The 27,745-nt window shown below is 45.6% G+C and overlaps 1 protein-coding gene across 1 annotated transcript in view; it reads left to right on the forward strand.

The window, feature by feature from the left end:
- The window catches only part of MAL (mal, T cell differentiation protein (MAL blood group)), a 106,579-nt gene extending 79,696 nt beyond the window's left edge, over positions 1-26,883 (forward strand). The window contains exons 3-4 of the mRNA XM_077282891.1: positions 22,575-22,703; positions 24,280-26,883. Of these exons, the coding sequence (XP_077139006.1) occupies positions 22,575-22,703; positions 24,280-24,357 (207 nt within the window). The 3' untranslated portion in view covers positions 24,358-26,883. The remainder of the gene's footprint in view (positions 1-22,574; positions 22,704-24,279) is intronic.
- The last annotated feature ends 862 nt before the right edge of the window (positions 26,884-27,745 follow it).

Raw genomic sequence — 27,745 nt, forward strand, 5'->3', positions numbered from 1 at the left:
AGGACGCAGAGTGTGGGCAGCGTGATGACATAGGTCTCGGTCCCCACCATCTTAGAGAAGGGCATGACAGTGATTGGCTTGCTTTCTGTGGCGTCACAGGGGCTATAAAGGGGCGTGCACGCCGACCGCAATCTTACTTCTGCCGATCTCATAGGGATAGGTTCCTGCAGCTTCATCAGAAGCAGGGATATCGTTAGGGAGGGAAGATTAACCCCCAAACCGCTTGTGCTGCAGCGATTTCCACTGTTTAACACCAGCTTTTTTTGCAGGGACAGTGGAGGCTAGATTTTTGTGCATCAGCTCTGTAGCTTATTAGGCTGTCTTATAAGGCTCCCTGATAGCTGCATTGCTGTTTGTACGCCGCTGTGCAAACCAACTGCTTTTTTAAAAGCAAAAATCCTGTTGCTCCTTTCTGCACAGTTATCTTGTTTATTTGTCCACACTTTTGTGTGCAGCAGTCCTTTTTGTTGCTGGCTGCCATACTTGTCCTGAGATCATTGTAGGGAGATTGAAATTGTAGTACATTCCTTGTAATTTTTTTATATATCTGCCAGCCACGTTCTGCCACTTACATTGTGTAGTGTAATACACAGGGCCTGTTTTTTGCTCCAGTCTCCCCCCCAAAAAAGGGAGATTTAAATTGCCAACAAGTTTATATACGTCAGTTCTGTTTGTCGTATATCTGCCAGCCACGTTCTGCCACTTACATTGTATAGTGTAATACCCAGGGCCTGTTTTTTGCTGCAGTTCCCCCCCCCCCCCCAAAAAGGGAGATTTAAATTGCCACTAAGTGGATCTATGTCAGTTCTGTTTGTCGTTTATCTGCCAGCCACGTTCTGCCACTTACATTGTGTAGTGTAATACACAGGGCCTGTTTTTTGCTGCAGTCTCCCCCCCCAAAAAAGGGAGATTTAAATTGCCACTAAGTGGATCTACGTCAGTCCTGACTATGGTGCCCCGTCCCGAACGCTATAGCACCTTACACGGTGACACAGAGAAAGGTGCACATGACATTGAAGAGGAGGTGTTAGATGACCCAGTTGTTGACACAGATTGGCAGCCATTGGGGGAAGAGGGTGCCGCTGACAGTAGCTCAGAAGCGGAGGAGGATGATCCGCAGCAGCCATCTACATCGCAACAGCTTTCATCTGGCAGGCCCGTCTCAGGCCAAAAACGTTTGTCAACAAAAAAAACAGTTTTAGGACAGAGTGGCCATCCGGTGAAAGTAGAACAGCGTGCAATGCCTGAAAAGGTATTCCATAGTAGGAATAGTGGAGTGTGGCAATTTTTTAACCAAGATCCGAATGATCAGTGCAAAGTTATCTGTAACAAATGCTCAAAGACCTTTAGCAGAGGGAAGAACCCCCAAAATTTAAATACAATGTGCATGCGTAGACATTTAACCAGCATGCACTTGCAAGCCTGGACTAACTACCAAACGTCCCGTACCGTTGGTGCACCTGCTCAGAATGAAGGTAGTCAGCAACGCTGCATTGCTTCCCTCACTGTAAGCCCACCAGTTAGGACACCACCAGCAGCAAATGTGGAGGTATCGTCGCAAGGCCAAAGCAGTCAGGGAATCACAAGGTTTTTGGTAGGAAACACTCTATGTAGGTCAACATCGAGAATACCATCACCAACCCTCTCTCAATCCGCCATGTTCACCACCACCACCACCGTTAGTTCCACCATATGCACCTCTCCAGTCCATCTCACCCTACAATAGACTCTCGTTAGGAAAAGAAAGTACTCACCCTCTCATCCGCGTACACAGGGTTTGAATGCCCACATTGCTAGACTAATCTCGTTAGAGATGATGCCCTACCAGTTGGTTGAAAGCGAAGCTTTCAAAGCCCTGATGGCCTACGCAGTACCACGCTATGACCTACCCAGTCGACACTTCTTTGTGAGAAAAGCCATCCCAGCCCTCCACCAGCATGTCAAAGACCGCATTGTCCATGCACTGAGGCAATCAGTCAGTAGAAAGGTGCACCTCACAACAGATGCATGGACTAGTAGGCATGGTCAGGGATGTTACGTGTCCATTGTGGCACACTGGGTTAATGTGGTGGATTCAGGGTCCACAGGGGACAGCCATAGTGGGACAGTTCTGCCTAGCCCACTGTCTAGGAAACAGTTGGCTGTAGGCGTTCGCCACCCCTCCTCCTCCTCCTCCTCCTCCAGCAGAAGCGAAAGCTCGTCCACAGAGTCACACAACCACTCCATCCGCAGCTGCCAGTGTTGCACATGAGGTGTCCCATTATGGAACTGCTAGTGGTAAGCGTCAGCAGGCTGTGTTGGAAATGAAGTGTTTGGGTGACAACAGACACACCGCGGAAGTTCTGGCCGAGTTCTTGCAGCAAGAAACTCAGTCATGGCTGTGCAGTGTAAATCTTGAGGCAGGTAAGGTAGTCAGTGATAACGGAAGGAATTTTATGGCCGCCATAGCCCTTTCAGAACTGAAACACATACCTTGCCTGGCTCACACCTTGAACCTGGTGGTGCAGTGCTTCCTGAAAAATTATCCGGGGTTACCAGCCCTGCTCCTGAAGGTGCGAAGACTTTGCTTGCACATCCGCCGTTCGCCCGTACACTCCAGCCGTATGCTGAACCATCAGCGATCGCTGAATCTTCCCCAGCACCGCCTAATAATCGACGTTGCAACAAGGTGGAACTCCACACTGCACATGCTTCAGAGGCTTTGCGAACAGAGGCGTGCTGTAATGTATTTGTTGGAGGATACACATAAATGGGCAGGCAGTTGGATGGCAGACATAGAGTTGTCTGGTGTGCAGTGGTCGAAGCTACAAGACCCCTGTCAAGTCCATCAGTGTTTAGAGGAATGCACACGGCTGGTAAGTGCAGACGACGCCATCATAAGCATGAGCATCCCACTAATGCGTCTGCTGATGCAAAGTTTGACGCACATTAAGGAGCAGGCGTCTGCAGCCGAGGAGGAGGGAAGCCTTGATGACAGTCAGCCATTGTCTGCTCAGGGAACTCTCCTGGACGAGGTGGTGAACGAAGAGGAGGAGTTGGAGGATGATGGGGATGAATATTTATGGGAGGAGGATGCTTCTCAGGGGGCAATAGAAACTGGTGGCGTTGCAAGGTCAGGTACAGGGTTTTTGCGGGAGACAAGTGATGTTGATTTGCAAGACAGTGCTCCTCAACCCAGCACAAGCAGTGAATTGACACCTGGAACATTGGCCCACATGGCTGAGTATGCCTTGTGTATCCTAAAAAGGGACCCCCGCGTTATCAAAATGATGACCAATGACGATTACTGGTTGGCCTGCCTCCTGGATCCACGATATAAAGGAAAATTACAAAATATCATGCCACATGAGAACCTTGAGCAAATATTGGCTACCAAACAAGCAACTCTTGTAGACCATTTGGTTCAGGCATTCCCAGCACACAGCGGCGGTGATGGTTCTCACACGAGCTGTAGGGGGCAACATGGCAGAGGTGTTAGAGGTGCACAAATCAGAAGTGGCGTTGGACAGAGGGGTTTTAAGACCAGGTTGTGGAGTGATTTCGCTATGACCGCAGACACGACAGGTACTGCTGCATCAATTCAAAGCGACAGGAGACTGCATTTGTCCAGTATGGTTACAAACTATTTTTCCTCCCTTCTCGATGTTCTCCCTCACAGGTCATTCCCCTTTGATTACTGGGCATCTAAAATAGACACCTGGCCTGAATTGGCAGAATATGCATTACAGGAGCTCACTTGCCCTGCTGCTAGTGTGCTATCAGGAAGAGTCTTCAGTGCTGCTGGTTCAATACTGACCGAAGAAGGACTCGTCTGGCTACCCGAAATGTTGATGATCTAACCTTCATTAAAATGAACCAATCATGGATTTCAAATTATTTTGCCCCACCTTCCCCTGCTGACACGTAGCTTTCCTGAAAAATGTCTTGCTTTTGGCCTCCTCTTACTGACTGCTCCAATTCCTCCATTTGCAGCTGCTGAATGTCCACCAAAGGCCATTTTCTTTCCTCCCTAAATGGCCTGACTCCCCCCACAGGGCCGTGGTCACCACCTAGCCCAAGCACCCGTGCGAGTGCCGTTTGCCTGGACAGGTGGGTGTGCCCACTCTTGGGCGACGGCACTGGCACAGGGTCCCTCATAGTACAATGAAGTGTCTCTGACGGTGGTGGTGCACAACCAACGTCAGACACACCGTCGTAATATGAGGGGCCCTGTGCCAGTACCGCCGCCCATGAGAGAGTGTTCCCCCCAGGTCGAACAGTGCTCTACCACTTGCAAAACTTACCTCTCCCTGCTCCACCACTGTGTAGTCTGTGCTGTTAAATCCTTCAATGGCACTGCCAATACAAATTTGTTGAAATGATAGATGATAGTAAAAATATACAGGGGCCCTGGCCTCCATTTAGACCAGTTAATACTTTGCGCCAACTACCACTGTCTGCTACTCAGCAGAGGAGCCCACCTGTTGTGAACTCTGTTTCCGGGCTCCCTCCTGTGGTCGTGAGTGGTACTGTGTGAGTTCTCTCTTTGGGCTCCCCCTGGTGGCTCTTTTTGTTATTCTGCAGGTTTCTGGTTGGGATCAGCTGTCTCGTCATCTGCTAGTCAGGTTTCCTATTTAATCCACCTGGTCCTTCATTCCTTGCCTGTTGTCGTTGTATTCAGTGCTATTCTGATTGCTCCTGTCTACATCCGTTATCAGTCTCTCCAAGAGAAGCTAAGTTTTGTTTGCTTATTTTTGCTCATCTGTGTTCAAGATGTTTCCTAGTATATGATGTGTTTGGTCCAGCTTGCTAATATGTGATTTCCCTGCTTGCTGGTGCTTTGGGGTGCTGAGTTGCTCCCCCCACATCGTTAGTTGGTGTGGGGGTTCTCGCATTCTCTGCGTGGATATTTTTGCATAGGGTTTTTTACTGACCGCACAGATCCCTTGCTATTTTCTGCTATCTAGCGTTAGCGGGCCTCATTTGCTTAACCTGTTTCATCTCTGCGTTTGTCTTTTCCTCTTAACTCACCGTTATTATTTGTGGGGGGCTTCTATATCTTTGGGGTTATTTCTCTGAGGCAAGTGAGGTCTTTACTTTCTCTTTAGGGGTAGTCAGTTTCTCAGGCCGTGAAGAGACGTCTAGGATTTCAGGAAACGTTCCACGGCTACCTATAGTGTGTGCGGTTAGGATCAGGTTTGCAGTCAGTCCAGTTACCACATCCCCAGAGCTCGTCCTATTATCTTCTACTTAGCTGGTTAGATTTGTGATCCTAAGCCACTGAGGATCATAACAGTACAACAGGCCCAAAAGTGTTAAATGCATCGCAAAGGTGGGATAAGAGAAATCCTGAGTTCAATTTTTTTTTCTGCTCTGCAGTGTGTCCTGCTTCTCTCCTCCCCTTAATCTCTGGGTGGCTCTGAATTTAGCTTTAGACATGGATATTCAGAGTTTGACTTCTAGTGTGGATCATCTTACTGCAAGAGTACAAAGCATTCAGGATTATGTTGTTCATAGTCCTATGTTAGAGCCTAAAATACCTATTCCTGAGCTGTTTTCTGGTGATAGATCTAGGTTTTTGAATTTTAAGTATAATTGCAAGTTATTCCTTTCTTTGAGACCTCGTTCCTCGGGTGATCCTGCTCAGCAAGTTAAAATTATTATTTCCTTGTTACGTGGCGACCCACAGGATTGGGCTTTCTCACTGGCGCCAGGAGATCCTGCATTGCTTAATGTGGATGCATTTTTTCTGGCGCTTGGATTGCTTTATGAGGAACCTAATCTTAAGGACCAGGCAGAAAAAGCTTTGCTGGCCCTCTCTCAGGGTCAGGATGAAGCAGAGGTCTATTATCAGAAATTTAGGAAATGGTCAGTGCTTACTCAATGGAATGAGTGTGCCCTGGCGGCAATTTTCAGAAAAGGTCTTTCCGAAGCCCTTAAAAATATTATGGTGGGGTTCCCCACGCCTGCGAGTCTGAATGAGTCAATGGCTTTGGCCATTCAGATTGATCGGCGTTTGCGGGAGCGCAAACCTGCGCACCATCTGGCGGTGTTTTCTGAACAGAAACCTGAGTCTATGCAATGTGATAGGATTCTGACCAGAATTGAACGGCAAAATCATAGACGTCAGAATGGGTTGTGCTTTTACTGTGGTGATTCAGCTCATGTTATCTCAGCATGCTCTAAGCGCACAAAAAACTTTGCTAAATCTGTCACCATTGGTACTGTACAGCCTAAATTCATTTTGTCTGTTACTTTGATTTGCTCTCTGTCATCTTACTCTTTTATGGCGTTTGTAGATTCAGGTGCTGCCCTGTTGTGAATTAGACTTTTTGGCTCCCTCTTGTGGTTACTAGTGATATGACTCTGGGATTGTCTTTCCTCAGTTTGGCACCCACCTGGGTCGTTAGTCCAGGGGTGTTGCTATATAAACTTCCTGGATCCTTAGTCCAGTGCCTGGCATCGTTGTAATCAGATCCTTTCTGTTTGCTCCTGTCTGCTGGTCCTGGTTCATGCAAAATTAAGCTAAGTCTTGCTTCTTTGTTTTTTGGTTATTTGCTTGCTCTCATTTCTGTTCAGCTTGTACTAAATGTGATTCCTGACCTTGCTGGAAGCTCTAGGGGGCTGGTGTTCTCCCCCCGGGCCGTTAGACGGTTCGGGGGTTCTTGAATATCCAGCGTGGATATTTTGATAGGGTTTTTGCTGACCATATAAGTCATCTTACTATATTCTGCTATTAGCTAGTGGGCCTCTCTTTGCTAAATACCTAGCTCATTCTTACGTTTGTCTTTTCCTCTTACCTCACCGTTATTATTTGTTGGGGGCTTGTATCCAACTTTTTGGGTCTTTTCTCTGGAGGCAAGAAAGGTCTTTCTTTTCCCTTCTAGGGTTAGTTAGTTCTCCGGCTGGCGCGAGACGTCTAGAACCAACGTAGGCACGTTCCCCGGCTGCTGCTATTTGTGGTGCTAGGATTAGATATATGGTCAGCTCAGTTACCACTGCCCTATGAGCTGTTTTTTTGTGTTTGCAGACTTAGTAATTATTTCTGAGACCCTCTGCCATTGGGGTCATAACAGTATGCCAGGCCAACATTGAATGTTTAATGCATTGCAGAAGTGGGATAATAAGAAAGGAAATTCTGAGTTTGTTTTTTTTTTTTTTTCTTTCCTCTCTTCCTCCCCTTTACCTCTGAGTGGCTTGTGCTTGCTGCAGACATGAATGTCCAGACCTTATTTACAAGTGTAGACCAGCTTGCTGCTCGTGTGCAGGGCATACAAGATTTTGTTACCAGTAGTCCAATGTCTGAACCTAAAATACCTATTCCTGAACTGTTTTCTGGAGACCGATTTAAGTTTAGGAATTTCAGGAATAATTGTAAATTGTTTCTATCTCTGAGACCCCGTTCATCTGGAGATTCAGCTCAGCAAGTTAAAATTGTTATCTCTTTTTTACGGGGCGACCCTCAGGATTGGGCTTTCTCGCTAGCGCCAGGAGATCCGGCATTGGCAAATATTGATGCGTTTTTTCTGGCGCTCGGATTGCTTTACGAGGAACCCAATCTTGAAGTTCAGGCAGAAAAAGCCTTGCTGGCTATTTCTCAGGGCCAGGATGAAGCTGAAGTGTATTGCCAAAAATTTCGGAAATGGTCCGTGCTTACTCAGTGGAATGAGTGTGCTCTGGCCGCAAATTTCAGAAATGGCCTTTCTGAAGCCATTAAAAATGTGATGGTGGGTTTCCCCATTCCTACAAGTCTGAACGATTCCATGGCGTTGGCTATTCAAATTGACCGGCGTGTGCGGGAGCGCAAAACCGCTAATCCTCTGGTGGTGTTGTCTGAACAAACACCTGATTTAATGCAATGTGATAGAATTCAGACTAGAAATGAGCAGAAAAATCATAGACGTCAGAATGGGTTGTGTTTTTACTGTGGTGATTCTACACATGTTATATCAGCATGCTCTAAACGCCTAACAAGGGTTGTTAGTCCTGTCGCCATTGGTAATTTGCAACCTAAATTTATTTTGTCTGTGACTTTAATTTGCTCATTGTCTTCTTACCCTGTTATGGCGTTTGTGGATTCAGGCGCTGCCCTGAGTCTTATGGATCTGTCATTTGCCAAGCGCTGTGGTTTTGTTCTTGAACCGTTGGTAAATCCTATTCCTCTTAGAGGTATTGATGCTACGCCATTGGCGGAAAATAAACCGCAGTTTTGGACGCAGGTAACCATGTACATGACTCCTGAACATCGGGAGGTGATTCGTTTTCTTGTTCTGCATAAAATGCATGATTTGGTCGTTTTGGGTCTGCCATGGTTACAGACCCACAATCCAGTCTTGGATTGGATGGCAATGTCTGTGTCAAGTTGGGGCTGTCAGGGAATTCATGCTGATTCTCCGCCGGTGTCTATTGCTTCCTCTACTCCTTCGGAAGTTCCTGAGTATTTGTCTGATTATCAGGATGTATTCAGCGAGTCCAGGTCCAGTGCTCTGCCTCCTCATAGGGACTGTGACTGCGCCATAGATTTGATTCCAGGTAGTAAATTTCCTAAGGGAAGACTATTTAATCTGTCTGTACCTGAGCATGCCGCAATGCGTTCGTATATCAAGGAGTCTCTGGAGAAGGGGCATATCAGTCCATCCTCTTCCCCTCTTGGTGCGGGATTCTTTTTTGTGGCCAAGAAGGACGGATCTTTGAGACCTTGTATTGACTATCGGCTTCTGAATAAAATCACTGTTAAATTTCAGTATCCTTTGCCTCTGTTGTCGGACTTGTTTGCCCGGATTAAAGGTGCCAAGTGGTTCACCAAGATAGATCTTCGTGGTGCGTACAACCTTGTGCGCATTAAGCAAGGAGATGAATGGAAGACTGCATTTAATACGCCCGAAGGTCATTTTGAGTACTTGGTGATGCCTTTTGGGCTCTCTAATGCTCCCTCAGTGTTTCAGTCCTTTATGCATGATATTTTCCGGAAGTATCTGGATAAATTTATGATTGTTTATCTGGATGATATTCTGGTTTTCTCTGAAGATTGGGACTCACATGTAGAGCAGGTCAGGATGGTGTTTCAGGTTTTGCGTGAGAATGCTTTGTTTGTTAAGGGCTCAAAGTGTCTCTTTGGAGTACAGAAGGTTCTCTTTTTGGGGTTTATTTTTTCCCCTTCTGCTGTGGAGATGGACCCAGTCAAGGTCCGAGCTATTCATGATTGGACTCAACCCTCGTCAGTTAAGAGTCTTCAGAAGTTCTTGGGTTTTGCTAACTTCTACCGTCGTTTTATCGCTAATTTTTCTAGCGTTGTTAAACCTTTGACGGATATGACCAAGAAAGGTTCTGATGTTGCTAACTGGGCTCCTGCAGCCGTGGAGGCGTTCCAAGATTTGAAGCGCCGGTTTACTTCGGCGCCTGTTTTGTGCCAGCCTGATGTCTCACTTCCCTTTCAGGTCGAAGTGGATGCTTCTGAGATTGGGGCAGGGGCCGTTTTGTCGCAGAGAGGCCCTGGTTGCTCGGTAATGAGACCATGTGCTTTCTTCTCTAGGAAGTTTTCGCCTGCTGAGCGGAATTATGATGTTGGCAATCGGGAGTTGCTGGCCATGAAGTGGGCATTTGAGGAGTGGCGTCATTGGCTCGAGGGTGCTAAGCATCGTGTGGTGGTCTTGACTGATCACAAAAATTTGATGTATCTCGAGTCTGCTAAACGCCTGGATCCTAGACAGGCCCGCTGGTCATTGTTTTTCTCCCGTTTTGACTTTGTGGTCTCGTATTTACCAGGTTCAAAGAATGTGAAGGCTGATGCTCTTTCAAGGAGCTTTGTGCCTGACTCTCCTGGAGTCGCAGAACCAGTTGGTATTCTTAAAGAGGGAGTTATCTTGTCAGCCATTTCTCCTGATTTGCGACGTGTGTTGCAGAGATTTCAGGCTGGTAGACCTGACTCTTGTCCACCTGACAGACTGTTTGTTCCTGATAAGTGGACCAGCAGAGTCATTTCCGAGGTTCATTCCTCGGTGTTGGCAGGGCATCCGGGAATTTTTGGCACCAGAGATCTGGTGGCTAGGTCCTTTTGGTGGCCTTCCTTGTCACGGGATGTGCGGTCATTTGTGCAGTCCTGTGGGACTTGTGCTCGAGCTAAGCCTTGCTGTTCTCATGCCAGCGGGTTGCTCTTGCCCTTGCCTGTCCCGAAGAGGCCTTGGACACACATTTCCATGGATTTCATTTCAGATCTCCCGGTGTCTCAGGGCATGTCTGTCATCTGGGTGGTATGTGATCGCTTTTCTAAAATGGTCCATTTGGTGCCTTTGCCTAAGCTGCCTTCCTCTTCCGATCTGGTTCCTGTGTTCTTTCAGAATGTGGTTCGTTTACACGGCATTCCTGAGAATATTGTGTCTGACAGAGGATCCCAGTTTGTTTCCAGGTTCTGGCGATCCTTTTGTGCTAGGATGGGCATTGATTTGTCGTTTTCGTCTGCCTTTCATCCTCAGACTAATGGACAAACGGAGCAAACTAATCAGACTCTGGAGGCTTATTTGAGGTGTTTTGTTTCGGCAGATCAGGATGATTGGGTGACCTTCTTGCCGTTGGCTGAGTTTGCCCTTTAGGCCGGAGACACACTGGTGCGAGATACGGCCGAGTCTCGCTGGTTAAAAGCAAGCTGTGGCACCGGCACTCCGGAGCGGAGCGTGCGGCTCCATGTATTGCTATGCAGCTGCACACTCCACTCCGGAGTGCCGGTGCCACAGCTTGCTTTTAACCACCGAGACTCGGCCGTATCTCGCACCAGTGTGTCTCCGGCCTAATAATCGGGCTAGTTCCGCTACTTTGGTTTCGCCATTTTTCTGCAACTCTGGTTTCCACCCTCGTTTTTCCTCGGGACATGTGGAGCCTTCTGACTGTCCTGGGGTAGATTCTGTGGTGGATAGGTTGCAGCAGATCTGGAATCATGTGGTGGACAACTTAAAGTTGTCACGGGAGAAGGCTCAGCGTTTTGCCAACCGCCGCCGCGGTGTGGGTCCCCGACTTCGTGTTGGGGATTTGGTATGGCTGTCTTCTCGATTTGTTCCTATGAAGGTCTCCTCTCCTAAATTTAAGCCTCGCTTCATCGGTCCTTACAAGATATTGGAAATCCTTAATCCTGTGTCCTTTCGCTTGGATCTTCCGGTGTCATTTGCCATTCACAACGTGTTCCATAGGTCTTTGTTGCGGCGGTACGTTGTACCTGTGGTTCCTTCTGTTGAGCCTCCTGCTCCGGTGTTGGTTGAGGGCGAGTTGGAGTACGTGGTGGAGAAGATCTTGGATTCTCGTCTCTCCAGACGGAGGCTTCAGTATCTGGTCAAGTGGAAGGGCTATGGTCAGGAGGATAATTCCTGGGTGGTTGCCTCTGATGTGCATGCGGCCGATTTAGTTCGTGCCTTTCACGCTGCTCATCCTGATCGCCCTGGTGGTCTTGGTGAGGGTTCGTTGACCCCTCCTTAAGGGGGGGTACTGTTGTGAATTAGACTTTTTGGCTCCCTTTTGTGGTTACTAGTGATATGACTCTGGGATTGTCTTTCCTCAGTTTGGCACCCACCTGGGTCGTTAGTCCAGGGGTGTTGCTATATAAACTTCCTGGATCCTTAGTCCAGTGCCTGGCATCGTTGTAATCAGATCCTTTCTGTTTGCTCCTGTCTGCTGGTCCTGGTTCATGCAAAATTAAGCTAAGTCTTGCTTCTTTGTTTTTTGGTTATTTGCTTGCTCTCATTTCTGTTCAGCTTGTACTAAATGTGATTCCTGACCTTGCTGGAAGCTCTAGGGGGCTGGTGTTCTCCCCCCGGGCCGTTAGACGGTTCGGGGGTTCTTGAATATCCAGCGTGGATATTTTGATAGGGTTTTTGCTGACCATATAAGTCATCTTACTATATTCTGCTATTAGCTAGTGGGCCTCTCTTTGCTAAATACCTAGCTCATTCTTACGTTTGTCTTTTCCTCTTACCTCACCGTTATTATTTGTTGGGGGCTTGTATCCAACTTTTTGGGTCTTTTCTCTGGAGGCAAGAAAGGTCTTTCTTTTCCCTTCTAGGGTTAGTTAGTTCTCCGGCTGGCGCGAGACGTCTAGAACCAACGTAGGCACGTTCCCCGGCTGCTGCTATTTGTGGTGCTAGGATTAGATATATGGTCAGCTCAGTTACCACTGCCCTATGAGCTGTTTTTTTGTGTTTGCAGACTTAGTAATTATTTCTGAGACCCTCTGCCATTGGGGTCATAACACTGCCCTGAATCTGATGGATTTGTCATTTGCCAAGCGCTGTGGTTTTATCCTTGAGCCATTACAGTTCCCTATTCCATTGAAGGGAATTGATGCTACACCATTGGCCAAGAATAAACCTCAATACTGGACTCAAGTGACCATGTGTATGACTCCTGCACATCAGGAGGTGATTCGTTTTCTTGTGTTATATAATTTGCATGACGTTGTCGTGTTGGGTCTGCCATGGTTGCAGGCTCATAATCCAGTCCTGGATTGGAAAGCAATGTCTGTGTTGAGTTGGGGTTGCCAGGGAATTCATGGCGATGCTCCCTTGGTATCAATTGCTTCCTCTACTCCTTCTGAAGTCCCTGAGTTTTTGTCGGACTACCAGGATGTATTTGATGAGCCCAAATCCAGTGCCCTACCTCCTCATAGGGATTGTGATTGTGCTATAAATTTGATTCCTGGTAGTAAGTTCCCTAAGGGACGACTGTTTAATTTGTCTGTACCAGAGCATGCCGCTATGCGGAGCTATGTAAAAGAGTCTTTGGAGAAGGGACATATTCGCCCCTCCTCATCCCCTCTTGGTGCGGGATTCTTTTTTGTGGCCAAGAAGGATGGTTCGTTGAGACCCTGTATAGATTATAACCTTCTAAATAAAATCACGGTCAAATTCCAGTATCCCTTACCATTGTTGTCTGATCTGTTTGCTCGGATTAGGGGGTCTAGTTGGTTCACCAAGATAGATCTTCGCGGTGCGTATAATCTTGTGCGTATAAAGCAGGGCGATGAATGGAAAACAGCATTTAATACGCCCGAAGGCCATTTTGAGTCCTTGGTGATGCCATTTGGACTTTCTAATGCCCCTTCTGTGTTTCAGTCCTTCATGCACGATATCTTCCGAGAATATCTGGATAAATTTATGATTGTGTATCTGGATGATATTTTGGTCTTTTCAGATGATTGGGAATCCCATGTGAAGCAGGTCAGGATGGTATTTCAGGTCCTGCGTGCCAATGCCTTATTTGTGAAGGGTTCCAAATGTCTCTTCGGAGTCCAGAAAGTTTCCTTTTTGGGCTTTATTTTTTCTCCTTCTTCTATTGAGATAGACCCAGTCAAGGTCCAGGCTATTCATGATTGAACTCAACCTACATCGGTTAAGAGTCTTCAGAAGTTCTTGGGTTTTGCTAATTTTTACCGTCGCTTCATTGCTAATTTTTCTGGTGTGGTTAAACCTTTGACGGATTTGACCAAGAAGGGTTCTGATGTGACTAACTGGTCTCCTGCGGCCGTTGAGGCCTTTCAGGAGCTGAAGCGCCGGTTTTCTTCGGCTCCAGTTTTATGTCAGCCAGATGTCTCTCTTCCCTTCCAGGTCGAGGTTGATGCTTCTGAAATTGGAGTAGGGGCTGTTTTGTCACAGAGAAGCTCTGATTGCTCTGTGATGAAGCCATGTGCCTTCTTTTCAAGAAAATTTTCGCCGGCTGAGCGAAATTATGATGTTGGTAATCGGGAGTTGTTGGCAATGAAGTGGGCATTTGAGGAGTGGCGACGCTGGCTAGAGGGATCTAAGCATCGAGTGGTGGTCTTGACTGATCATAAAAATTTGATTTATCTTGAGTCCGCCAAGCAGTTGAATCCTAGACAGGCTCGTTGGTTGTTGTTTTTCTCACGTTTCGATTTCGTGGTCTCGTACCTTCCTGGTTCGAAGAACGTGAAGGCTGATGCTCTTTCTAGGAGTTTTGTGCCTGACTCCCCTGGAGTTTCTGAGCTGGCTGGTATCCTCAAAGAGGGGGTAATTTTGTCTGCCATTTCCCCAGATTTGCGACGAGTGTCACAGGAATTTCAGGCGGATAGACCTGACCGTTGTCCATCAGTGAGACTGTTTGTCCCAGATAGATGGACCAGCAGAGTTATTTCCGAGGTCCATTCTTCGGTGTTGGCGGGTCATCCTGGGATTTTTGGTACCAGAGATTTGGTGGCTAGATCCTTCTGGTGGCCTTCCTTGTCGCGGGATGTGCGTTCCTTTGTGCAGTCCTGTGGGATTTGTGCTCGGGCTAAGCCTTGCTGTTCTCGTGCCAGTGGTTTGCTTTTGCCTTTGCCGGTTCCTTAGAGGCCTTGGACGCATATTTCCATGGATTTTATTTCGGATCTTCCGGTCTCTCAGAGAATGTCTGTCATCTGGGTGGTTTGTGATTGTTTTTCTAAAATGGTCCATTTGGTGCCCTTGCCTAAGTTGCCTTCTTCCTCCGATTTGGTTCCGCTATTCTTTCAGAATGTGGTTCGTCTGCACGGCATCCCTGAAAACATTGTGTCTGACAGAGGATCCCAGTTTGTGTCCAGATTTTGGCGGTCCTTTTGTGCTAAGATGGGCATTGATTTATCTTTTTCGTCGGCCTTCCATCCTCAGACGAATGGCCAAACCGAGCGAACTAACCAGACCTTAGAAACGTATTTAAGATGTTTTGTTTCTGCTGACCAGGATGATTGGGTGACTTTTTTGCCATTGGCCGAGTTTGCCCTTAATAATCGGGCTAGTTCAGCTACTTTGGTTTCGCCTTTTTTTTGTAATTCTGGTTTTCATCCTCGTTTTTCCTCGGGTCAGGTTGAGTCTTCTGACTGTCCTGGGGTGGATTCTGTGGTGGATAGGTTGCAGCAGATTTGGAACCATGTGGTGGACAATTTGACGTTGTCACAAGAGAAGGCTCAGCGCTTTGCTAACCGTTGTCGCTGTGTGGGTCCCCGACTTCGTGTGGGGGAATTGGTGTGGTTGTCTTTTCGTTATGTTCCTATGAAGGTTTCTTCTCCTAAGTTTAAACCTCGTTTTATCGGTCCTTATAAAATTTTGGAAATATTCAACCCTGTGTCATTTCGTTTGGACCTCCCAGCATCGTTTACCATCCATAATGTGTTCCATAGGTCTTTGTTGCGGAGGTATGTGGTGCCTGTGGTTCCTTTTGTTGAGCCTCCTGCTCCGGTGCTGGTTGAGGGAGAATTGGAATACGTGGTGGAGAAGATCTTGGATTCTCGTATTTCAAGACGGAGGCTTCAGTATTTGGTTAAGTGGAAGGGCTATGGTCAGGAGGAAAATTCCTTGGTTGTTGCCTCTGAAGTTCATGCGGCCGATTTGGTTCGTGTCTTCCATGTGGCTCACCCTGATCGCCCTGGGGGTTCTGGTGAGGGTTCGGGGACCCCTCCTCAAGGGGTGGGGGTACTGTTGTGAACTCTGTTTCCGGGCTCCCTCCGGTGGTCGTGAGTGGTACTGTGTGAGTTCTCTCTTTGGGCTCCCCCTGGTGGCTCTTTTTGTTATTCTGCAGGTTTCTGGCTGGGATCAGCTGTCTCGTCATCTGCTAGTCAGGTTTCCTATTTAATCCACCTGGTCCTTCATTCCTTGCCTGTTGTCGTTGTATTCAGTGCTATTCTGATTGCTCCTGTCTACATCCGTTATCAGTCTCTCCAAGAGAAGCTAAGTTTTGTTTGCTTATTTTTGCTCATCTGTGTTCAAGATGTTTCCTAGTATATGATGTGTTTGGTCCAGCTTGCTAATATGTGATTTCCCTGCTTGCTGGTGCTCTGGGGTGCTGAGTTGCTCCCCCCACATCGTTAGTTGGTGTGGGGGTTCTCGCATTCTCTGCGTGGATATTTTTGCATAGGGTTTTTTACTGACCGCACAGATCCCTTGCTATTTTCTGCTATCTAACGTTAGCGGGCCTCATTTGCTTAACCTGTTTCATCTCTGCGTTTGTCTTTTCCTCTTAACTCACCGTTATTATTTGTGGGGGGCTTCTATATCTTTGGGGTTATTTCTCTGAGGCAAGTGAGGTCTTTACTTTCTCTTTAGGGGTAGTCAGTTTCTCAGGCCGTGAAGAGACGTCTAGGATTTCAGGAAACGTTCCACGGCTACCTATAGTGTGTGCGGTTAGGATCAGGTTTGCGGTCAGTCCAGTTACCACATCCCCAGAGCTCGTCCTATTATCTTCTACTTAGCTGGTTAGATTTGTGATCCTAAGCCACTGAGGATCATAACACCCACCCCTGTACCTAGCTATGCCACCTGTTTATTTATGAACATTTTTTTTGGCAGACATTTACCTCACTTTATTATTTTGGCCTACTAAGTGTGTCAGCCACTCCTTACACTTGTCCTCCGCTGAACAAAGCTATGCCGCCTGCGTACTCCTGTAACCAATTTTGAACTGCATTGAGCCAATTTTTTTTATTTTAGGCCTACTACCTGTGTCTGTCTGCACCACTCCTTACAATCGTCCTCCGCTGAACAAACCTATGCCGCCAGTTTACTCCTGTAACCTATTTTGAACTGCATTGAGCCTACTTTTTTATTTTAGGCCTACTACCTGTGTCTGTCTGCGCCACTCCTTACAATCATCCTCCTCTGAACAAACCTATGCCGCCAGTTTACTCCTGTTACCAGTTTAGAACTGCATTGAGCCTACAATTTTATTTTAAGCGTACTACCTGTGTCTGTCTACGCCACTCCTTACAATCATCCTCCGCTGAACAAACCTATGCCGTCAGTTTACTTCTGTTACCAGTTTACAACTGCATTGAGCCAACTTTTTTATTTTAGGCCTGCTACCTGTGTCTGTCTGCGCCACTCCTTACAATCGTCCTCCGCTGAACAAACCTATGCCGCCAGTTTACTCCTGTTACCAGTTTTGAACTGCATTAAGCCTACTTTTTTATTTTAGGCCTACTATCTGTGTCTGTCTGCGCCACTCCTTACAATCATCCTCTGCTGAACAACGCTATGCCGCCTGCGTACTCCTGTAACCGATTTTGAACTGCATTGAACCTTCTTTTTTATTTTAGGCCTACTAAGTCTGTCTGCGCCACTCTTTACAGTTGACCTCCACTGAACAAACCAATGCCGCCAGTTTACTCCTGTTACCACTTTTTAACTGCTTGGAGCCTACTTTTTTAATGTGGGCCTACAAACTGTATCTGCACCACTCATTACAGCTGTCCTCCACTGCACAAAGCTATGCCGCCTGTTTACTCCTGTTTCGAATATTAAACTGCATTTGGCCTACTTGTTTGGTTCGGCCTACTAACGGTGTCTGCCGCTGCTTGTTGTTCTCCTCCACTGAACAAAGCAGTGCCACCTGATTACTCCTGTTTCGAATATTAAAACTGCATTTGGCCCACTTGTTTGGTTGGGCCTACTAACGGTGTCTGCCACTGCTTGTTGTTCTCCTCCACTGAACAAAGCTGAGCCTCAATTTTCATCCTGTTTCGGATATTCCACTGCATTTGGCCTACTTGTTTGGTTGGGCCTACTAATGGTGTCTGCCGCTCCTTGCTTTTCTCCTCCACTGAACAAAGCTGAGCCTCAATTTTCATCCTGTTTCAGATATTAAACTGCATTTGGCCTACTTGTTTGGTTGGGCCTACTAACGGTGTCTGCCGCTCCTTGCTTTTCTCCTCCACTGAACAAAGCTGAGCCTCAATTTTCATCCTGTTTCGGATATTAAACTGCATTTGGCCTACTTGTTTGGTTGGGCCTACTAACGGTGTCTGCGGCTCCTTTCTTTTCTCCTCCACTGAACAAAGCTGAGCCTCAATTTTCTTCCTGTTTCGGATATTAAACTGCATTTGGCCCACTTGTTTGGTTGGGCCTACAAAGTGTCTGCCGCTCCTTGCTTTTCTCCTCCACTGAACAAAGCTGAGCCTCAATTTTCATCCTGTTTTGGATATTACACTGCATTTGGCCTACTTGTTTGGTTGGGCTTACTAACGGTGTCTGCCGCTCCTTGCTTTTCTCCTCCACTGAACAAAGCTGAGCCTCAATTTTCATCCTGTTTCGGATATTAAACTGCATTTGGCCTACTGGTTTGGTTGGGCCTATGAACGGTGTCTGCCGCTCCTTGCTTTTCTCCTCCACTGAACAAAGCTGAGCCTCAATTTTCATCCTGTTTCGGATATTAAACTGCATTTGGCCTACTTGTTTGGTTGGGCCTACTAACGGTGTCTGCTGCTCCTTGCTTTTCTCTTTCACTGAACAAAGCTGAGCCTCAATTTTCATCCTGTTTCGGATATTACACTGCATTTGGCCTACTTGTTTGGTTGGGCCTACTAACGGTGTCTGCCGCTCCTTGCTTTTCTGCTCCACTGAACAAAGCTGAGCCTCAATTTTCATCCTGTTTCGGATATTAAACTGCATTTGGCCTACTTGTTTGGTTGGGCCTACTAATGGTGTCTGCCGCTCCTTGCTTTTCTCCTCCACTGAACAAAGCAGTGCCGCCTGTTTACTCTTGTTACCAATTTCGAACTGCATTTGGCCCACTTTATTACTTGGGCCTACTAACTGTGTCTGCCACTCATTACAGTTGTCCTCCACTGAACAAAGCAATGCCACCTGTTTAGTCCTGTTACCACATTTGAACTGCATTTAGCCTACCTTATTATTTGGGCCTATATCTGTGTTTCCTCCTCATCCTGCCTATTGCCCAGCCACTGCTAGATGAGTCTGCTGGTGCTTTGACCCAGACCACTACATTCCCCTTGCACTCTACACAGCCAGAATCTGACCCTGCTGAATGTCAGGTTCCCCTTCCCGCATACTATACCACCTTACATGGGGACAAAGAGGAAGGTGCAGATGAAAGTGCAGGTTCCTTCATCAGGTGGGGGTATACTCGTTGGCGACGTCACTGGCACAGTGCCAATGCGAACGAGTGGACTCCCCTGCTTGCTCAGGATCACAGCACTTGCAAAGTTGAAATACTTACCTCTCCCTGCTCCACCACCATGACATAGTCCACGTTTCCTGGGCCCACGAAAAACGAACCAGCCCTACCCCCCACAACTTTAGTCAAATGACCCCCAATTTTCAATGACTAACTATTATTATAAGGTAAATTAAGATTGACAAGCTTAAGTAATAAGAATTGATGTTTTTGGCATTAAAATGGGCACTTTAGGTGTTTTCCTGTCCTCCACTCACTGCCGACTTTGATTCCCTATTGACTTGCATTGGGTTTCGTGTTTCGGTCGGCCCCCGACTTTTTGCAATAATCGGCCGATTTCGCCCGACCTGACTTTTGAGAAAGTCGGATTTCGCGAAACCTGACTCGACATAATGAATCCCACCTTTGCCCGCTCTGTAGGGAAGCGTGCAGCCAGGAGATCGAGGTGTATAGAGCACTGGCTCATGAAACCCCTACAAGATTTGCCATCACCAGAAAAATTTTTGGCAGCAGGAGGTGAGATAGGGTCGGAGCAAGGGTGAAAGTGGACAAAGTTGCTGCAGCCATGCTAGCAGCCTGAACAGCTACTGCGGTAACATCCACAGCTCAGATTGTGCGCTCGAGAGCCGCCAACCTGCCCTCCAGCTGCTGGATGTACCACAACGATTGCTGTTTGTCCCCCATTGCTAGCCAGACCCTGGCGCTAGGATTATGTTAGGGCTGGCGGAATGCACCGAGTGTATTTAGATATTATTATTGGTGCGTTTGCAGCCCGGGGTCCACCGTGCAGGAGTCAAACCTGCTGCTAGCAAATGGCGGCACAATATGGCGGTATGAGCGCACTCTGTTACTTCACAGAGTGGCACAGAAGGGAAAATGCTGTGCCCTGTTAGTGTCACAGCAGAACACAGCTGCCTAACAGAGCAAAAGCAATCAGTGGTCAGGGAGTAGCAAGCACACAAACACGTCCTCTCCGGTGGAGCTGGAATTCTAATGGCTTTACGCCAGCCCTGAATTCACCATACAAACTCCTCACCAGAGGTGCCGGTATTCTAGTGGCTTATTTCAGCCAGACCCTGACCACAAGCAGACAAGACCACTGAATAGCTAAAGCTCATAACATAGGCTGATCCTAGCGCATGGCCGTGCGGCCATGCGAACCTTATATAGCTGCAGCAGACAAGGACCTTCCAAGTGGTCCAATGGGAGCTGCTACAGGACCTGAGCATGTGACCCCAGACCTCCAATGGAAGGTCCTCCCTTGGGCATGCTCAGTAGAAGGACAGCAGGACTTGGTCCCAGAAGAGACTCTTCGCCGCTGACCAGTATTGGCTATAATGGCAGAACCTGGAAGAACAGCAGTAACCAGGCACAGAGTATCTGCCTGAGCCAGACGCTGGGACCAACGTCTCCGCTGAGCAGGCTCCACTGCGACTGGAGAAGGATGGGAGCCTGCAGCGGAGATGGCTCGAGATTCCCCCTGTGCAGAGGCGGGAACTCGACACCTAATAATTTAGTATCATTACATTTTTCAATGAGAAGATTTTTTGGTTAAAGCAATTATATTACATTATAAAAGGAAAAAGATAAATTTTTATTTTAAAAACCTTTTTTGCCATTTTAATATTCCATATTAAATCCCCAATTGTAGTACAATTAGAAAAAAAACAATATTTAGCTGAAGTACAAAGCAAAAAATATCCACCTTTAGAATAAGAAATTTCAAAAGGTAAATTTTTGTTTTTGATCATTTAATCTGAAAGTATTTGATCCATAAAGGGTAAAATGCATCAATATCTTAAAGAAAATGTTTAGGATGTATGCAGAGGTAACTACTCTGGATGTACATGTAAGGAGGCGGTGGAAGACCTCTATGCTCCCTCTCTCGTTCCCATGAGAAGATGTTATGTTTCATATGTTAACTATGTGCTGTCATATGTCAATATGTTATCCTACTATGTAGTATACTGCATTATGTGTGTATTTAGGTGTTGTGGGGAGTTCCCTTTTAATTGCTGTTGAACTGTATTGTGTTACCCTGTACATTTTAGAGGCAGGGATAGCAAAGGGTTACTTTGTGGGCTGAGCCAGCAGCCTCTAAGGAGCAGGAAGCTCCTGCTTCCAGTCAGTAGCTCCGGCACGTTTACCCTGAGCAGATGTGCAGCAGCCGGAGCATTGCCAAACCCCAGGAGGGGAAGAATCTGTTGCCACAGACTAAAGGACAGTGACACGGGCATTGCCAGACCCCCGGAGAGGATAGAGTCTGTTGCCCATGACTTAAGGACCGCAACATGTGCCCCAGGACTTGGTGAGGGCCCCGCCGAAGGGACTTTAAGAGTCCAGATCACGGCATATGGACTACTTCTACCGGCCACCATGGCTGTTGTAGGAATGGCCACGTACATTGCTAGGGAAAGGCAGGAAGCCATTGTTGTACTTCACTTCATCTCTGTTATTTAATTTCATTCCCTGTTGGACTGCAGCTGTGTCTGGACTACGTTTGTCCTGCCTATTTCTGTACAAGGTGCCGGGGTGTCTACTGACTGTGGCTTAGTTGACTCGGCTGGGACTATCACCTCGGACAACCTTGTTACATACACATGAGGGTTAAGATACTGCATAATCCACTGCCTGTTGTAACGCAAACCCCTAAACCAAATTAGCATTTATTTTTGAAGTAAAAAAAAGTTGTTCATGACTATTTCTCATTGCATCTCCCCTTGTAAACCAAAGCTATGTGACACTTTCTGTGGAATAGATTGTAAAGCTGCAGTAGCATCGTACGCAGTGAAGAAGCAGTGACCCACAAATTCAAACACAAAAGTCTCTTTTAATGTGTTTCTTCACAGCATTAAAGTCCAATTCACATAAATGCATATAACTTCAGTGGATATTATCAGTGACCAGTTTACACCAGTTCAAAACAATACATATCACATGGCTTTAGATTTGCGGTCCCTAAACAGGCCAGACTTCCCTTGTCCAGTTTCCCTGGGTGACCGCACGCCATCTCACAGTCTCTATACGTCTCCATACACACAGCCTCATATGTTGCAGACACTACACACGCCAGCCCCCTCTGACTAGTTCTCGTGGGTGTCCTGCATCGCTGTATCACAGTCTCTTTACAGACTCTTTACTCACACAGACGTACACAGTTCAGGATATCCTCCGGATAGCAGTCAGGCACCATATCCACCTGTTTGCAATCATTGCACATGCTTGTCCTATTTCGGGCACAGGACATCCACCTCCGGGCACAGGACTGTCCACATCCGACTCCTTCGGGCACAGGACATCCACCTCCGGGCACAGGACTGTCCACATCCGAGACCAGTACCATGGACGACTTGCATCTCTGTGTACGCTGCGGGTGCCAGGCTATTCAGCTGCCCTGGGTGCTGGCACACACCAGACTGACACTGACATGCACCTTGCACACCTGACACACCCATACCCCTTACTGCAGGGTTTTTAAACGCACACACACAAACGCCTTCAGCCACATGGAAAACCCGGAACGGAAATCCGTGACTCTCATGCACACCTATGGACTTCATCCGTCTGTATGCACATTCTGGGGAGAACAAACAGCGCCACCTAGCTGTATCAGAGGCCACAGCCTCACAAGATGTAAAGTTAAGTAATAATTTTCAGTATGATTTTTTTTCTTACAGGATGCCTTTTATCACTACGTTGCATCTCTCTTCTACCTCAGTGCATCGGTGCTCCAGGCTGTTGCAACAATTTCATCATCAACTTCTGGTTTCCCCTTAAAGCAGTATCAAGAGAACATTGCTGCTGTGGTAATTATGCCTTTTTTTCTGTTGTTTTATTTTTCTAACATGCTTTTAGACTGTGGGCACTTTTGGAACCATCACAGCCTTGACAAAAATTGGCTTATACCAGAGTTTCCATGTAAATCCCTGAAATATGTTATTCAGACAGAACGCCTGGCGGAAGACTCCCTATAATGAGGCACATGGAGGCACTGTAGACGCCGTCTGGTCTGTGATCCGGCGGTGTCCGTCTTTTTAAGCAAACATAAATGTGTTGTCAAACACAGTTTTGTGCACCTCAAAAAAGTACGCCGCTGAACAGAGGTCAGACGGAGTCGAGAGTAACTCTGCTGCCTCATTATAGTGAATGGATTCATCGGGGGTTTCATATGAGTCACGTCACTCAGAGATTTAGAAGGAAACCTCAGTATAACTGTTCAGCGTAGAGCACAGAATAAATATGATCCCAAACGTTAAGGAAAATGTTCCAAACAAAAGCTTCAAATCAAGCCACAAAAAACGCAAGCCTTCACTCAGGTCCATCATCTATTAACGGAAATATAGTTGGCTTCCACGTTACTAATAGTACAAAGGCTCTGGAAAAGTGCTATGGCAAATCCAGAGAATTCTGCACTCCTGAATCTAAATGCCCCCTCCCTTCTGAACCTCAGTGTGCCTAAATAACATTTAGCGCCCACAAGTTTGGCATTTCTGTAGTGATGAGAGCCCCCCTAATTTACGAGTGTGTGTCTCCAGGAGCATGAGCTGGGCAGGGCACCACAAAGTGAATGGAAAATACTTTAGCTCAACAGTGATAATGTGAGGCAGCTTTCTGTAGACATTGTAGAGTATGTCATTTACTTCAACCAGTGGCAAATTATCAGGTTCACAGGAGGATGGTCTAGGCAACCCCATTGGATCACCATATCAAGTTCCCTTTAAAGAGTTTTCATTAATGAATTGACTCATAGTGGAACTAGAAATAATCAGGGTATATTGAGGATTAGGTGTAAAGTTGGCAGCTCGTGATACTGTCTTGAACTTAATTGGTGCATACAATGAAGGATTCCTGAAGCTTTGGGATCTTCAAAGCCAAGTGATTTCCTTATTTTTTTAGGGATTTAATATGCATTGCACTACTGTATTATTTTATCATAACGTCTAACTTAATTTGGCATTAGTTTTCTTATATAATGTTTGTTTTCTCAATTAAAACACATATTCACACTTAGCTATGTGGCACAATCTATGACTACATTGTAAAATAAGCTGGTCGACCCTGAACCTATTACTGAATAACAAGCATTGGGTTTCTTCTAGTCAAAAATGCAAGCAAAAGGGGCATCAAAGCGTAAAACAATTAAAACAGATTGCAAAACTCTAGTAATATATTAGTAATAACTGTACAGTTTCCCGCTTTTGACACTCGTTAAAATTATTGCACTTTTGGAGATGAAGAATTTAGCATTTGGGCCAATAAGGACATGAAAGCCATTGGTGCTGGATGGAATGTTTCCCTTCACCTCCCCTATAAATTCTACGCATTGCATAACATATCTGTCATTTATTGTCTTCTCAAATTGCATTTTCATCTATTTTGCAGGTGTTTTCCTTTCTTGTCACTTTGATTTATGTGATCCATGCGGTGGCCTCACTAATAAGATGGAAGAGATCGCCTTAAATCAAAAACTGATTTTTAAAGACCAAAAGTGCTAAGAAATAACTACAGTGTATGCAATGTTTGTACGTTTATGTTATTTGTAAACTATAGATGAACAGTTTCTGACAATTGCTGATAGCATGTACAATGTATATATGTACCATAAACAAGATTATGTTGGGCTTCTCTCCCAAAAACTACTGTGTCATATCACAAATTGATGTCATAAAACAGATAAGTAAAAAAAAATATATGTTAAGTTTATCCAATACTTTTAGTGGGATGCATTATATTGTACATGTATATTTGCATACTGTAACTTTCCTCCTAAGTCAAATTTCAAGGAAAGGTAAAGTTTTCCAAAGTAAATGGGTTCTATGGTGGATAAAAAGTTATTTTTCAAATAATCACCCCCACTGATCCCTGCAGCTCATATTTCATCTGTTACCTAGTCGCCAATGGTCATTTCTTCGTGGACTCATCAGAAAGGGCCACTAATGTTTCCCCAGACAATTACTAGATGAGGCAGGTTGCTGATGTGGCTAGTGATTATGTGAATGGGCATTTATAGCCATTTTTATTGTGTCAAGGTGGAACAAAGAATAAGTAGTCAGAGGAGACTGTGTAAGCATCCGAACAGGAGCTACAGGTGTCCAGTTTTGCTCCTTCTGGTCTTTTAAAAATAATTTTCATCTGCTTGAGAACCACATTAATGCATTTTTCTCAGCTCTCAGGACTTGAATCCTCTTTTGTATTATTTTATTACTTGTTAAATATTAATAATCTGTTGAAGCTTAGGTTTTATAACTCTTTATATTTGGCAATTTTTTTTTAGGTTAGGGTCGCAGGACTGTTTTCTCTCCAACCAAGAAAAATGGTCCGATTATGCTAATCAGGCTCTGTTCAGAATTTGATGAGAGTGGAATCCAATTTTCTTGGAGGTGGAGTGAAAAAGGAAAAAACGTTTCTCCACCTTCTCCATTATGTCAGTCCATGAAAATCAGACCACACACAGATGTCATCCAAATGCAGTCTGATTTTTTTTCTACGGAACCATATACATGAATGGGCGAGTGGCATCCGATTCTCAGAATCAAATTGTGCATGCTGTGATTTTTTTTCTTCTGACCACTTGGTCTGAGGAAAAATTGGACATGTGCACAGCCCCATAGAATAACATGGGTATGACTGCTATCCATTAAAACCACAGATAGTACTCTTCCGCTTAAAACGGTCCTCTGCACCCCTATAACTACCACTATAAAGGGCCTGGAGTTAAACATTGCACTGACATTCATGGTTGCTTGGCTTTAATATTACCGCTAATGCTATTTCTGTTACTAATACTATTACTGCTACTACTACTGTATACATGACTTTGGGCAGTGCATTTAATTTGAACACCAACATTGTTATAATATTTTTGTATGGCAGTGACACAATTATCATCTGAAAACAACTTATATGTATGTTGTGACGTATGATATTTTCATAATGCAAATTCTTTACTGTGCCCTGGCAATGTGTATGAACAGATATAAATACGATGTGTAAAGAAAAGAGCAACTTACTAAGGTGTAGGCCATGGATGCTTTAAAGTAATTTGTCCTTAAAGTGGTTGTCCACTACAATAAATAATTCCCTGATCCATTTAAACAGTGGAAAGAAGTATTTTTGTAAATATCTCTTGTTGCCATTCTTGCCTGTGAGCGGCACTATCGCTGACCGCTCACTGGGCATCACGTGACCCTGGCTGCAGCCTGCTCTGACTTCCGATGATATCGCGTCAAGTTCTGGGTACCCAGTGGCTTGACCCAATGGCACGCACCCCCCTCGGTGTTTCACCTCACGTCACAGCCCAGTATCCAGAGCCCAGTAAGCGGTCAGCGATAGCACCGCTCACAGGCAAGAATGGCAAAAAGACGTATTTACAAAAATACTTCTTTCCATTGTTTAAATCGATCCAGGCATTATTTATTGTAGAGGACAACTTTTTTAATAGTGAAATGTCATCATTTCATGTCATGGCTTATTGTGGAGCAGAAGAGGTGTTCTAGTAACCAAACACACAATTCACAGTACTTTGGTGTATTTACTTGATATTCCACCAAACATAACTTGAGCAAAACTAAAGGGATTGGCCACTTTTTCTTCAAACTAACAAATTGACTGCACATTGGAAAGCTGTTTTCAATATTATCCTCAATTGGATGATAGTAATGGAAAGGGCGGTCACATAATCCTCTATCAGCTGCCATTTTGAATCAACGAGCTGTGCAGTTTGTGAGGAAGGCTGTACAAGTGCAGGAGGAAAACCTGTTATATCTATGTAATATAAGTGCCCAAAATCATATCCTCAACACACTTGTCAAAATAAAGATAAAGTGAACAACGCAAATACATCAAGTGTTGGTCATTAGATAACCTGGATGTACAGCATAGCACTTGTTTCACCTTTGTAGTCTTTTCAATCTCCGTTTGTTTTATTAACTTGCTATGTGTTTCTCTCTATTATAACATATTTTCAATAAATGCTTTTTAACTAAACAGCTCCATTTGTGTATCTTATAATCGTAGATGACTAACCGGCATTGTCATGGTCATATTGGCATTTTAAAGCTGTGGAATGTTTTATGGTGGGAGTCAAGCAGAAGTAAGTGGCCAATGCACAATGGGGTTAATCAGAACAGTCGGGGCATAGCGCATCAATCCAGAAAAATCAGGGTAGTATCAGTAGAATTATAGGAGATATAATTAGGCCATTGTGAGCATTCATCAGCTGCTGAACGCACCCTCTAATTGGTCCTCTGTTGATTGCCCAGTCAGCTGCGACAGCTAGCACCCGCACTGATCAGCTGTTCTCGGTGTCGGCAGCAGCCATTACTGCTCAGTTATGGAGTTGCACAGTGCAGTTCCATCTACTGTATAGTCGCCCGGCTGGGTACTGCACAACTGCCCCCTATTGATTTGAATAGGGAGCAGATGTGCATTTCCTGGCCAAGGCCACTATACAGTAGACGGAGCTGCGCTTTGCAATTCTATAACTGAGCAGTTCTAGCTGCCATCGACACCAAGAACAGCTGATCGGTGGGGGTGCCAGCTGTCGCACCCCCTATGATCAGACATTGATGACCTATTCTAAGGATAGTTCATCAATGTTAAAGTAGTGGACACTGTCTAACAATTCATTAGCATATGATGAATGACTCAATAAAACATTTTCTAAGATATTTTTGGATTATAATTGGGACTTTTAAACTCATTTCTCCAAGGCCTATTTAGTGGTGCTTAAGAGTTTATGTGGATGGAATCTAATGACAAGTTATCTTTAAAAGGAACCTGATACGTTGAATAACGCTCTTAACTTGCAAATATAGGGTTAATCTGGAAGATAATAGTGTTGGTTTGA

This window comes from Ranitomeya variabilis, chromosome 2, assembly GCF_051348905.1.
Source record: "Ranitomeya variabilis isolate aRanVar5 chromosome 2, aRanVar5.hap1, whole genome shotgun sequence".
NCBI classification, from domain to species: Eukaryota; Metazoa; Chordata; class Amphibia; order Anura; family Dendrobatidae; genus Ranitomeya; species Ranitomeya variabilis.